The sequence below is a fragment of the Thermomyces dupontii genome (genome assembly GCF_041956625.1).
Source record: "Thermomyces dupontii strain NRRL 2155 unplaced genomic scaffold VTN31scaffold_7, whole genome shotgun sequence".
Taxonomy (NCBI): domain Eukaryota; kingdom Fungi; phylum Ascomycota; class Eurotiomycetes; order Eurotiales; family Trichocomaceae; genus Thermomyces; species Thermomyces dupontii.
Window position 1 is genome coordinate 535599 of NW_027192313.1, and position 13256 is coordinate 548854.

The 13256-nt window shown below is 52.9% G+C and overlaps 6 protein-coding genes across 6 annotated transcripts; 4 read left to right on the forward strand and 2 right to left on the reverse strand.

Annotated features, from left to right (window-relative positions):
• Window positions 1-167: 167 nt before the first annotated feature.
• Window positions 168-2030, forward strand: VTN31DRAFT_6529 (uncharacterized protein; the record flags this gene model as incomplete). Its single annotated transcript, XM_069407149.1, has 5 exons — window positions 168-340; window positions 424-702; window positions 754-929; window positions 986-1347; window positions 1407-2030. 5 exons carry the CDS (start codon window positions 168-170, stop codon window positions 2028-2030), a joined length of 1614 nt encoding a protein of 537 aa, XP_069258704.1.
• A 489-nt stretch (window positions 2031-2519) lies between these two features.
• On the forward strand, window positions 2520-3056 carry VTN31DRAFT_6530 (uncharacterized protein; the record flags this gene model as incomplete). The annotated part of the gene is made up of 3 exons (XM_069407151.1): window positions 2520-2704; window positions 2762-2931; window positions 2989-3056. The coding sequence occupies 3 exons, from the start codon at window positions 2520-2522 to the stop codon at window positions 3054-3056; spliced, it is 423 nt and encodes a 140-aa protein (XP_069258705.1).
• Window positions 3057-3127: 71 nt separating this feature from the next.
• On the forward strand, window positions 3128-4348 carry VTN31DRAFT_6531 (uncharacterized protein; the record flags this gene model as incomplete). The annotated part of the gene is made up of 3 exons (XM_069407152.1): window positions 3128-3286; window positions 3342-3683; window positions 3746-4348. 3 exons carry the CDS (start codon window positions 3128-3130, stop codon window positions 4346-4348), a joined length of 1104 nt encoding a protein of 367 aa, XP_069258706.1.
• Window positions 4349-4500: 152 nt separating this feature from the next.
• Window positions 4501-6154, reverse strand: VTN31DRAFT_6532 (uncharacterized protein; the record flags this gene model as incomplete). The annotated part of the gene is made up of 4 exons (XM_069407153.1): window positions 4501-4757; window positions 4828-5113; window positions 5183-5983; window positions 6035-6154. 4 exons carry the CDS (start codon window positions 6152-6154, stop codon window positions 4501-4503), a joined length of 1464 nt encoding a protein of 487 aa, XP_069258707.1.
• Window positions 6155-7513: 1359 nt separating this feature from the next.
• Window positions 7514-10154, reverse strand: VTN31DRAFT_6533 (uncharacterized protein; the record flags this gene model as incomplete). The annotated part of the gene is made up of 5 exons (XM_069407154.1): window positions 7514-7587; window positions 7635-7835; window positions 7888-9878; window positions 9939-9993; window positions 10052-10154. The coding sequence occupies 5 exons, from the start codon at window positions 10152-10154 to the stop codon at window positions 7514-7516; spliced, it is 2424 nt and encodes an 807-aa protein (XP_069258708.1).
• A 1766-nt stretch (window positions 10155-11920) lies between these two features.
• Window positions 11921-12886, forward strand: VTN31DRAFT_6534 (uncharacterized protein; the record flags this gene model as incomplete). Its single annotated transcript, XM_069407155.1, has 1 exon — window positions 11921-12886. The coding sequence occupies one exon, from the start codon at window positions 11921-11923 to the stop codon at window positions 12884-12886; it is 966 nt and encodes a 321-aa protein (XP_069258709.1).
• Between the last annotated feature and the right edge of the window lie 370 nt (window positions 12887-13256).

Genomic DNA, 13256 nt, shown 5'->3' on the forward strand with positions numbered 1-13256 from the left:
TTGTGGGGTGCATGGGCGGGGTGAAATGGTGGATAAACAGCAGGATGGAGAACGGGGAATACCCCTCGCGGAGAGAAGTGATTCCTGTACGGATATCCTGAGCTATAATGTAGTTTGACCTCTGGACAAAGGAAATGCCGCTGAGAGACAACTCCCTCTACAAGAAAATGACGGCAAAAATCACCACATCTGCGCTGGGCGAGATCCAAGGCCGCGTTGTTGACGGCGTGGTTCATTACCTTGGCATCCAATACGCCACGCTGAAGAACCGGCTGGCGGATGCAGAGCTGGTGACATCTCGGCCTGCCGGGTCGGGCGTTCTCGACGCAACGAAGGATGGGTAAGACTACTACTCGTACTCCCGTTTGTTTTGGCGGGGGTAGGAATCCAGCATTCGGCTTTACTGACACGATAAAACGCAAGACCAACGGCTGCTTCGATGCTCGCTGGCTGTGCCTTTGAGCAGTCCACCATCCAGCAGACACTACCGCCAAAAGACCTCCCGCAATCCGACATCCATTGTCTGAACGCCAATATCGCGGTGCCCGAGGGCACAACATCGGCTTCGAAGCTGCCGGTTTTCCTCTTCATCCATGGTGGCGGTTTGGTTATCGGCGCAAATTCGTGGCCGCAGTTTGACTGGACCCGGGTGGTGAAGTTGTCGAAGGAGGTTGGATATCCCGTGGTGGCTGTGTCGATCAAGTATGTGTGCAAAACGATAGTCATACAGAAAAGCATTACTGACGATGATAGCTACCGTCTTGGTGCCTTTGGGTTTCTGACATCCGAGGAGCTGCGACGTGCCGGTTACAAGGCCAATAATGGATTCCGGGACCAAAGAGTCGGCATCGAATGGGTGCGGAGACATATTCGGGACTTTGGAGGTGATCCAGATAATATCACTCTGGCAGGAATGAGCGCCGGTGGAGGTTCGAACGCTTGATGATTTTTGTGCCAGGCAAACATGACGCTGACAAAATCCTAGCTTCTGTGCTTCAGCATCTCCACTCCGATCAGCCCCTAGTCCGCCGCGCCATCGCCATGAGTGGAACGAACCTCCTGATTGCGCCGTTGCCTTATGAAGTGCATGAGCAAGGGTATCAAGCCGCGATCAAGGCTTGGGGCTTGGATGGCCTTTCCCCCGAGGAGCGAATCAAGGCGATTCTGGAGACACCTGCCCAGGATCTTATCACCAAGCTTCCCCCAACAGTTCCTATCGGGTTTGCAGTTGACGATGATCTCATTCCTTCTCCCCCTACGTTCGCCGAAATCGGCGACAAGAACAAACCTTACCCGAAGGGTAAAGCCTGGTGCAAAGAACTTCTCATTGGCGATGCGGAGATCGACGTAAGTTGGCTGTCAACATTTTTCTTCATACCTCAACCCTAACCCTAACCCCTCTGCAGGGTATGATCCTTGCATTCCTTAACCCAACTTTGAAAGATAACGCCGGGGAACGATTCATCACCGCCGTAAAGAAGGTCTTAGCCGACTATCCAGAGGCCGCGGAAGAACTGCCCCGGAGATACGGTATCTCCGCGACGGCATCGGACGACGAAGCATTCCCGCGTGTTCTCGAATTCATCAACGACATCACCTTCTTCGCTCCAGTGCTGACATACGTTCGGGGCTGGCCCGGAACCGCATACGTGTACTATTTCAACGAGGAGAATCCTTGGGACGGCCCCTGGAAAGGCCGAGCCAGCCACATCTTGGACCTTGCGTACTTCTTCCAGACGTTCAACGAGTTCTTGACTGCAGAGCAGCGGGCAGTTGGCCGGGCCATGGTGGAGGACTTCTTCCGCTTCGTGCACGGTGTCGCGCCGTGGCCAGGAGTTCAGGCTGGAGATGTGGATGGAAAGTTCACGGCCCGCGTGTATGGACCGAGCCGCGAGTATCACACGGCCAGGACGGTTCAGCAGCCGTTTGGCGGCGAGTCCCAGCGGCGCGGGATTCTGTTCGAGCTTGTTGAGAAGCATGGGGTTCCGCTGGATGTTTTGGCGCAGGTGTTCCTGGCATATCGTGGCTGAAAGGAGCATACGTCAGTTGACTTCCTTTGAGCAGTATATAAGTACCATGTATTCAGCCAATTGATGTCTCTGACAGCATGAAGTTCATTCGATTGTGGTCAAGTATATGTCCGCAGATGCTTGTGATACTCGTAGGATCCTTTATACACAGGCAAACCTCATTGAAACCTAGGGCAAGATTAACCTGCCATACACTCCATGTAGTACTTGACACTGTCGTCTCATCTCTTCGTGACGTACTTCGCATTTTTTTTTTCTTTTTTTTTATTTACTTTTGTTTTCGTCAAATGACTGGTAGAACAATGATGAATCGGCGGCTTCTCGGGAAATATCCCGACCCCACATACATAGATAACCACTTGTTGAGAATGTTCGTCCGTCCCTGGTATAGAGTGGAGCATAAAGTAAAATAATTGTACTTCAGCAAACATCTAGAAATGCATTAGAAGAAACCAAAATTGTACTGTACTTGGTGAAGATTCAAGCAACATGTCAACACTCCAACATCATCCATCTGGCGCAACCCTCCTCGGCCAGACCATCACAGTCGATGGCATCCCAATCAACGCCTACCGAGGCATCAAGTATGGAACAATTCCAGCCCGGTTCGAGCGAGCTCATCTCGCTCCTTTGGAAGAATTTCGGGGCCACACAGTTGACGCGACGCGATACGGGTAACCCCGCCAATAGACATTTTCTGGACCTCAACATGCTAAACGTCTCAATAACAGACCGCGTTGCCCGCAAGTGAACGTGGATGTACGGCATCTCCTCCGGATACCTGAGGAGTATCAACTTGCAGAGGAAGAGGAGGATGAGTTTGAGTGTTTGAACCTGGACGTCACGGTGCCAGCGAATGTCTCGGATGAGACGCCGCTGCCGGTTCTTGTCTGGATTTATGGTTGGTTTGCTCTTCTCGCTGAGTTGGTGAAATCCCGTTCCCTGACTTGGCTCAAAGGAGGATCCCAGGCGGTTACGTTCTGTTCCGCAGCCTCCGGAATATGCGGTAAGTCAGACTTAAATTGAGGGAATCGCAAGGAGAAACGCAACTAGCTTGAGAAATAGACCCCTCGCGCATTGTCGCGGATTCCGCCGCCATGGGAAAGCCGATCATTGTGGTCAACATGCATTACCGACTGAACATTTTCAACTTCGGCGACGGTACCGGCACTTCGGAGACAAATCTCGCGCTCAAAGACCAGCAGCTTGCCATCGAATGGGTAAAGAGATACATTTCTGGCTTCGGAGGCGACCCGGTACGTCTTCAACTCTATCATGTTTGTCCTTGTTTCTCTGCTGATATGTTGAAAGAATAATATAACCCTCTGCGGTGAAAGCGCCGGGGCAATCTACGTCCACGCGCATCTCATCATGGGCCCCCCAGTTCAGCGGGCCATCATGATGTCTGGCTCATTGGCACTTTCGCCACCTCTCCCCCGAGACTTTGGCAAGGGCATGCTAGAGCAACTGCAAAAGAGGGCACAGGAACTCGAAGGCAAATCGATCCGCGACTGCAGTAAGGCCGTCCTAAAGCAGCTATTAAACGAGTTTAATCTCTCGCGGATATGGCTTCAGGACGAGGAGGCTCTTCGGGATTGGCAGAGCAGACCCCTCCAAGCGAGGGAGTTGATGCTCGGGGATACGGAATTCGAGGTATGTCCCTACGAACCAGGGGAATGTTTTACGTGACGATGATACTGAGAAAGTCATTTCAGACAAACATCTGGCGAAGAGGGATCGAAGACTTCTCCGCGGAAGAAATCACCGCCATTTTCGACGAAGAAGGCGGAAACATCTGGGGCCCTCGCCTGCGCAAGCTATACCACGTTCTCCCTTCACGACCGACAGCCGCGCGCCTCGGTGCGCAGGACTTTGTAACCGACGCGCGCTTCGTACTACCCATCGAGGAAATTACGGAAAAAGCCCTGAGTCAGGGCACGACCGTCTACCGGTACCTGGTAGACGAGAAGAACCCTTACCAGCCCTCTTCCCGCGCGCACCACGCCGTTGATCTCCTCTTCCTCTTCGGCAGCGTTGATCTGTCGCACAACCCGGGCGCGGAGGCTGTCGGCCAGGAAATGCGCACTCGGTGGATTCAATTCATCCGCGGCGAGCAGCCGTGGACACCGCTCAGGGAGAGTGGCGGGGGGAAGAGGTTTGCGTTCGGGCCATACGGCGAATCCCGTGAGATTGATGAGACGCAGTTTTCAAGGCGTCGGAGAGTTCACCATGCGCGTGTTTTAAGGGAGGCAGGGATCAAGGTTTATGGGGGGATTATGACGAAGTTAACGGCGGGGAGGATCAGTTTTGAGAATTAATTATTATTAGCTCGCGCAAACTACTAGACAATCGAAAGATTCAATTGAAATCGAGAATCAACAATCTTGATGCAAAGTACAGTGAGAGATGAATTGCTCATGTTACTCCATACACATAGCTCATGCAAACATCAAACATCACTCAAATCCAATCACGCGCCGTTGAGCTTCACCTTGCTCATGATCTCCTCCACCTCCTTGGCATGCTTCGAGAAGTTATCCACCAGGTTATCCCACATCTTGGGCTCGTGCTCATGCCTCTTGTCCGAGTTCCACGCATAGTCCGTGATGGTGAATGGGCGGGAGGACTCGAACATGAACGCGATGGACGCCTCGGAGATGCGCATCACCGGCGGCGGCTGCTCGGAGGCGGCCTTGAACTGCTCATAGGCAACGCCATGGGGGACCACTGTTGTGATCATGTCAGTCACCTGCAAAACATAGTATATACAATGTAGACAAAACAAAGGGATACATACTGCCGCACTCAAACGAGATACTGCCTGGCTGGAAGTCATCAGAGCGACCAGCATACTCGCCGTAAATCAGACCCATCAGCTCGGACGCCGCGTTGCGGTGGTAATACGGCGGGCGGTAAGTGTGCGAGGCTACATCCCAGCGAGGAGAGAAGATCAGGAAGTCGGCCAGAGGCGCGTTCAGGTCACGCGACTTGGCGGTCAACACGCAGAAGATGGACGGGTCGATGTGGTCGACGGAGATGGAGCCGACGTTGACGAACTTGGTCAGATCGTATTTGTATGGCACCTAGAGGTTTTTGTCATATCTCGTTAGGAGACTGTGGAGTGAATCCTCCAGGCGAGGAGTGGAACGTACGTAGTTGCCATGCCAAGCCACAACATCGAATGGCGAGTGGTTCTGCGTGCTCTTGAAGAACTTGCCGCCAAGCTTGTAGACGATCTCCCACGGCTCTTTGCGCACCTCGTACTGAGCCGTCGGCGAAAGGAAGTCCCGGGCGTTGGCCAGGCCGTTGGCGCCAAGCGGGCCCAACTCTGGCAGCTCAAAGTGGCTGCCCCAGAGTTCGAGGATATAACCGCGGGAGGGCCCGTCGGGCAACTCGACGCGGAAGCGGATGCCGCGCTGGATGACGACGATCTCACCCGGCTGCACGAACAAGGGGCCGAACTCGGTCTGAATGTCAAGCGCGCCCTGCTGCGGGATGATGAGGAACTCGCCGTCCGAGTTGACGAAGGCCTTTTGCTTCATGCTCTTGTTGGCCACGTAGACGTGGGTGGCGAGACCCTCGCGCAGGGTCGGGTCACCGGAGCCGGCGAACGTGCGTAGGCCGGCGATGAAGTCAACCTCCTCGCCGTCGGGGATGTCGATCGGGTGCCAGGCCAGCTGCGTCGGCGAGACGTGGATCTTGGGGTTGATCGGCAGGAAGTTGGACTCGAGGTGCGGGTTGTCCGGCAGGTCGGTGAAGCCCTGGTGAGCAACGGCCGGACGCACCCGGTACAGCCAGGCCTTCTTGTTCGCATGGCGGGGGGCCACGAAGGCAGAGGCTGTCAGCTGCTCCGCATAGAGGCCGAAGCGGACCTGGCGTGGGTTGTTCTGGCCCTGCGGAATGGTCCCTGGGATGGCCTCAGAGACAAAGTGATTGCCAAATCCTTCTTGGTACTGTCTCATGTCAGTTTATACTATCCTGTACAGCATCGGCGATGCTCATACCTTGTATGGATCATTTTTCCGCTTGTTGAAGGACGGGATGGTGCCATCCTTCTGCGTCTCAGCCCAGTGGAAGATCTTCTGATATTCCTGGGGATCGGAAAGATCCTTGGTCGACGGCATGGTGAAAGAGTCGCACGTGCTCGCTCGCAGAACCAACCAACTATGCCCTGGAGACTTTGAAGAAATGCTTCTAATGGACTATGTCACCCCGAACCATGTGAATCTCCCAGCTTAAATACTTCTCACGCCTGGGCATTCTTGCCGACACAGGCATCCCGGCGGGGTTTTCCTTTGATCCACAGCAATCCACAGATATCGGGGAGGAGCTCCGCCTGCTGGGAGTCTGGAGGATTGAGGGTCAAGGTAAATGTTCCCCCTCGGCATTATCCTCAGCTGCACTTTTTGCTTTTTGTTTGGAGATGAAAGAGCTCGGGGAGGACAAATTGCCGTGTGGGGTCTGCCATGCAGCAGTGGATCAGACATGGATTTGGGGCCTGTTTCATCGTCGTGATTCGCCAGTTGCCAAATTCACATCGTATTTAAGTTACCCAGCAAACTCCGGAGAACCTTCGCTGACCCTATTGAATCTCCGCATGAAGGCATGGAACATCACGTGTGCCTGGTCCCATGTCGGCTTCGAGTCATGGCATTTGTGTGCATTGTACGTTGCCGAAGCATTCCGCCGACATCTTGACACCTTTAAGAGTCAAATCAGAATATCCCGCGGTGCACACTGTGGGATTGCCTCAGCGATGCGCTGGTGATTACTATTACCGATTGATCCAAAACTCCGCATGGATGGCACAGCTCCACGTCCTTTGTGCAGTTGACACAGGCCGCCTAGGGTCAACTTCATGGACGCTGGCAAGTATGCATGACTCTAATAAGTTCAATCTACAGCACAGATCCCTGTGCTCAGTTCTCGTATGGCTATATTAGTACCTCACAAGGCCTACTAGTTCCTTAGCTCCTAGTAATGTCTCTGGTGTCTTTCTCGACCTGCCTCATATCAGATGCCGCAGAAATATTAAACGCAGGACCGGTCGTATAGGTCTGACCGATGGTAGCCATGAAGGAACCCACGTAATCCAGGGATCGCGTCCTACTGACTCGCATTGATCCCGTAATGGCGCACGAAACAACCAGGATTGCAACATTAATCTACAGATTGATGTGGCACTCGAATCCTCGATTAAATAGGCTAATACGATGTATTTAGTCCTCATGTGATGGATATCGACTGATCCAAGATTTGCGAATGCCATCGGAAATGGTGAAGACATTGTAGAATTTCCCGGCGTTCTCTCAGAACAAACAAGACAAAACACCACCCATCGGGTATCTAGATTTAGTAACCTGTACATAGACAAACACTATACTCATCTTCCAAACATGAACTAAAAGAACATGATCATTGAATCTAATCAGGGTAAAGCAAGGTCATGGCGGATTAGCAAGATAAGCTGCCGGACGTCGAAACTATTGCTGTCGTATTTCCCGATTCTCGTACAGAGCCGCCATCTCATGCAGCACGGAGATCATCCGTCGTGTGACTGACTGGTTAGCTCGCATCTATGAACATCGAGACGCAGTAGCTTACTTTCCCACGTTCGACTCTCTTCCAGAGTTTTGGCCCATCGTCTCGTTACGCAGGCCGCGAGCGAGACAGGCTCCCGCCGCTCACCTTTACTCTCCGCGATGGTCTGCCTCACTTTATCAAGAGTTTCTTGCTCGGCAGCATCGAGAGGCGCGGCATGTTGTTGCGTCTCCAAGGCATGAATCCATCTTGCGGAGAACAAAGCTAGTGACATCAGCACTCAATCCATCCAAGTCGATACATACAGAACACTCACCGCAGTCCCATACAGACAGGATATACTCGAGACTTGACAAGGGTCCAAGCCGGTCCGCACCGCTTGGAAGCAAGTCAGAAATGACTTTTGCGACTGCCTTCGTTACAAACGCTGCGCGGACTTGGTGTACGCCACTAAATTCCTCGGCCGCTTGTTGCGTAGTCTTTAGATCGTCTCGGTACAGCGCTGCTCGATTAAATGAGCCGCTGCTCGTGAAGACACGGACGAAGCAACTCCGCAAAACAGCCAATCCGTTGAACACTAAAACCCCCTCCGAATCCGCAAGCGAGCCGTTCGACTGCTCCAAGATTCGATAGCATCTTTTGAAGGCTTCTTCCGTTTGTCTAATGCAGAGATCTTTCATTTGTTCAGCCATCTTTGGATCAATGGCAAAGTTCTCGAAAGACTGTGTAGATTGCGACACATGCCACAGGCGGACATTTAATGCATGCATGAGGACGAGAACGGCAAACGCTGGCCAACGAGCATCGCGGGCTGGGTCGAAGCTATTGTCGTAGAGTAATCGCGTCAGGGCCTGACTGACATCAAGCCCATGGAAGTCCGCATTCGATGCCATCTCCTGCTGCCAGCGAACCGCGTCTGGTGCCACCCATATACGCTCAGATGCCGGCATTTCGATCTGCAGGTCGTCCATCATCGATATGCAGGGGGGCAGGTCATACGAGAGATTTAGGAGACTACTGACAACGTACATGCCCAGGAGGAGTCGTTTGGTCGACTCCCGCTCGATCCAAGTTGACCAATCGGATATATCGCGAGGAGCACCAAGGAGGGACGTCCTTCGAGAGGCAAACTCTTGTCGGAAGAATCCCAACTTCTCCATGGCCCACCGCACCCCCCCGCCACCGCCTCCAAAAGCAGCTTGTATGATCGAGAGAAGGATGCATTGCGCCTCCCACAAAGGCCGCTGTATCTCCGTGGACGTACGGCGTACTGCATCATTCGCCAAGCTTCGTAGTCGGTTGGCAGCGTCGAACTCGGATTGTAGAAGAGCTCCGATGGAGCACATGGATAACAACAGCGGGGCAGGAGTTTCGACGATGCTCAACGAGGGCACGTGAAAAATCGGTAAGTGGGCGTTGAATATTGTGAGAAAAGAAACAAAGTATCTGTGAAGTACTTGCGCACTGGGAAAGTCTCGGACAGAGTCCTTGGATAATCGTGCCGTGATGTCTGATATCACCCGAGACCTCGCAGCTTCAGTGAACACGTGCCGAGACGGATCGGCTGGAGAAATCTTGGGTACTTTTGGAGGACGACCTCGTGGTCGTGGTGGTGGATTACTGGACAATTGGTCTTGTGCTGTGTTCAGGCTGCGTTGGGTGGTATCGACGTAGTTTGCAAAGGCTGACTCCGCGGCAGCGGTCGGGAAGAGCGAGAAGAAGGTCAGATGTTCTGTAAATGTTCTTAGGGGCCTTTCGGTGGAATTGCCGGTTAGGCTGGGATCCACGGGTATATGATCATTGTCGGCATAATAAGTTTCATGGCGATGGGAGCTGTATGTTGAGTTGGCGGCTGTCGGCATATGATCCCCATAGACAAATTCTTGATATACTTGTACTGGTCGGCTTTGAGCGTCATACGATTGGGGATAGAGGCACGGGTCATGAGGATAGTCCATCGGTGTCGGCATGCTACCGCGATTGCCGAGTGCCGGATCCAATGGAAAATGGAAGCCGACAACTTCAGCATCTGCGCTGGCTGGATCCGGTTCGCTAATATCCGACGATGAGGATACTCGGGGGGAGGGAAGGAAACTATGGTTTTGGATGACTGCTTCCTCGGCAATTGATATTCTTCCATGACTGGAATTCGGCTTGTTGGAGAGTCCAATGCGGACGTTGTCCGCGCTGTTGCTCGTCGAATACTGGCGACCGGGATGTTTAGATGAATCTCGCGGCGCATTTGACTGCTGCGCTTTCGCCCAGGCGTCGGCATGCAGCGTCCTCTCATGCCGGACTAGCAGGTCTCTTCAGAGATAAGAGTCAGCAGAATTGGCCATGAAACACGCGTCGCTGATCACAACTAACTTCCGGCCATATGCGCGATCACAGAACCGACAGTTATACGGACGCTCCTTGAAATCTGCATATTAGACAAGGCTGTTAGCGGCGCATTGACCGAAGTCGCGACTATGACATACGTGCGCGCTCATGGCGAATGCAGTGCTCGGTGCGCTTGAAGCTGCGGTTACATATTGAGCACACGCGCAAGCGCTTGCCTTGCTCTATTCTCTCATGTGGCATGGCGAATGGCAAAACCGGGGGGGAGCAATTCGAACGTAACAGCGGGCCGAAGACGCGCAGTTCTATGTCACTTGCAGGGCTGCAGCATGCGGGGAACCCGCCGAGAGATGAAGAGCACTTGATCTAACCAAAATAGGCAGGTGCTTTATACCCAAATCGGGGGTGGCTCATCCGGATTGGTCCGGAGCGGGGCCTTGCCTCAGTGCCTTCGGCCCTCCAGTGCTAGCCCTGATTGGGACTAGTGGTGTTGCTGACACAACATTCCGTGTCTCGCTCGTTGGAATAGTTACAGTATTCCGTTTTCTTGCCTGCGATGGCCGGGACTCTTACTCGTAGATTTTCTGCAGCTGTTCGGTCGGTCCTTGCCTTCGGACCGTTCCACTCACTTCGTTCGTTTCAGGGGGGCATGGCCGATGCAGCAAGCAGCATCGGTCCGATTGCTGGTCTGCGAGGGGTGAAATGTGTCTCTCTATTTCCCGCCTTTATTTTATTCTCTCGAGTAACGATGAGTTCATGAGTCTCGGTTCTCAAGTGGCTACATGGACGAAAGTACGGAGTAATAGTAGACTACTTCGAGCTGTGCGGAAGAAAGTTGTTGAGTATCTTTCAAGAGGCTCTGAAGCTGTTGTGATTAGGACCTCATAGGCTTGATGCTTGCCTGTTGCCCTGTTCCACTGTCCACACACCCCCAAGAGCACCGCTACACAGGTTGGATGCTAATTTGTATTCATAGACCAAGTTGGACTACATACCTATCTACCTACCTGTGTACTTAGGTAGTTATCTTGATCATCCACTAATTCGTCATACTGTACCTACAAAGTAAGCCTTACTACTAGCTTGGTTAATGGGTGTAGATTAGTGGGCATTCCATGTGGCGGTGCGCTTTGGTGTGCGTGAATGGAAGCAGGTACCTACAGTACTTATCCATAGAGGAAGGTACATTGTTTGTACCCAACAAAGTCTAAGTGAAGTACATAACCTACATCGGCAGCGAAGAAGCCAAGGTCGGGCGAGTCGGACGGCCGATCACCGACAACAATGGTTCCAGAACATCAGTCGCTCACATTTGGACATTTTGGTAGGTTGATCGAAGCGCACGAGGAATGGCCCGCATGAACAGCAGCACATTTGCAGGCATCGATTGGATCGGCGAGGAAATTCTCCCGACTGCGATACGATTTTTCAAGTCAGGGAGGAGTGTGAACGAGTAACTTATACTACTACTAACAGTACTTACTGTAGGCACTAGAACTCGGGGACATGGAACGAGACGTGGACTCGACAGTGGCGATGATTCAATGGACTCAACGAATCGACGGCTTCAAAGGACATTTCTTTGTGTTGAGACTGACTTGAAGACCTGAATTCATCCGAAGATCTCCTCCATTCGGAGAATCAATATGGAGATGCCTCCTCGTATTCTATAGAGCCGACAAGTGATTGTTGATGGTGGAGCTGTCTCAAAAAGCTTGTCCTCAGCCCTGCAGAGCGCTTTCTAGCATTGATCACCGACATACCTCCAGATACCAAGGGCGCTTAAATACGGATAAAGGAACGGTGCTTTCCGTGAAGACCAGAAACAAAAACACTGGCCCATGGCCTCTCTGAACGACTCACTGCAGTGGCATCAATCAGACGACTTGTGACTGGTAAGATGGAGATGTTTCTGTACTCGATATCAACATATAACCGTTTGTCTAGTTAGCGTCCAAGATCTCAGATCCTTTTCTTGGTCGTTAGAGGAACTGAGACTGTCTGCTACCATGAGCGTTCCTCCGCAGTCCAGCCCTCCCTCTCCTCCCATATCCGTTCCTCCTTCCCTTCCCATGGGCGCGCCGCTGGGCCGCTCGCCCACCGTCAAGGTTGACGTGCCCATCTGCGCGGTATTTCTCTTTCTCTTCACCTGCGGCGCCGTCGGGCACATGACCCTTTTCCGGCTGAACTTGCGTCGGGGCCTCAAGTTCATCCCTTCGGCCGTGACGTTCGGCTTCTGCATAGCCCGGATCTCGGCCTGTGCCATGCGAATCGCCTGGGCCTGCCATCCCTTCAACACGGGTGTAGCCATTGCCGCACAGATCTTCGTGGCCGCGGGCGTGCTACTGCTGTTCATCCTCAACACTATCTATGCGCATCGACTGCTCCGTGCATTTCACCCGCAAGTGGGCTGGTCCCGCGGGCTGTCCATCATCTTCAAAATTCTCTATATTGTCGTTGTGCTCACGCTCGTTATGGTCATCGTCACTGTGGTTCAGATCTTCAACACCACAAACCCCAACACCCGTCGCATCGACCGCGACATCCAACTCTACGGCCAGAGCTACTTCCTCTTCTTCGCCACGATGCCGTTGTGGATCATCGCCTACACGCTGCTGGCGCCGCGGAGGCCTGGTCAGAAGATTGATCACTTTGGCAAGGGCAGTTATACCGCTCGCTTCCTCATCGTTGGCGTCACCCAGCTGCTCCTCCTGGCAGGTGCCGCCTGGCGCGCGGGGTCAAACTACGCCTCACCGCAGCCTGCGACCCAGCCGCCGTGGTACACGCACAAGGCCGCCTTCTATGTCATGAATTTTGGCGTCGAGATCACCTGCGTGTTCATCTACCTGTTTGGCCGGATTGATCAGCGGTTTTACGTCCCGGACGGCAGTTCCAAGGTTCGACGCTACCACTCAAATAATGAAGCAGTGAAGGAACCGAACGACGATCAGACGCTAGCAGGGAGAAAGGCTTAATCAAATCCGGAAGAATGCTGCTTCTGCACCCATGACTGCGCTGTTCAAGTTCTTCATGTCTTCCTATAGATAGGTATCTGTTACGAGCTCCCTAGCCGTGTCTGGTATTGAGATAGACTGGTTCATCAGCATTAGTGCTCGATGCTTCCTTGAGAACTCGTAGAACCCTCGAACATGAGTGTCAGACTGTCAGTGCATAATCTAACCAACCGGAGCAAATCACCTGCAGGAACATGTCTAAGCACTACAGGGTCACACAGCAGATAGCTGATAGACAAATGCAGGCGAGAAAAGTGGCCATCGAGACGACAGAGATCTGCCGGTGGATATGCCACGTTCTCTTCGGAGTGAAATCGGCGAAGAAATAAGA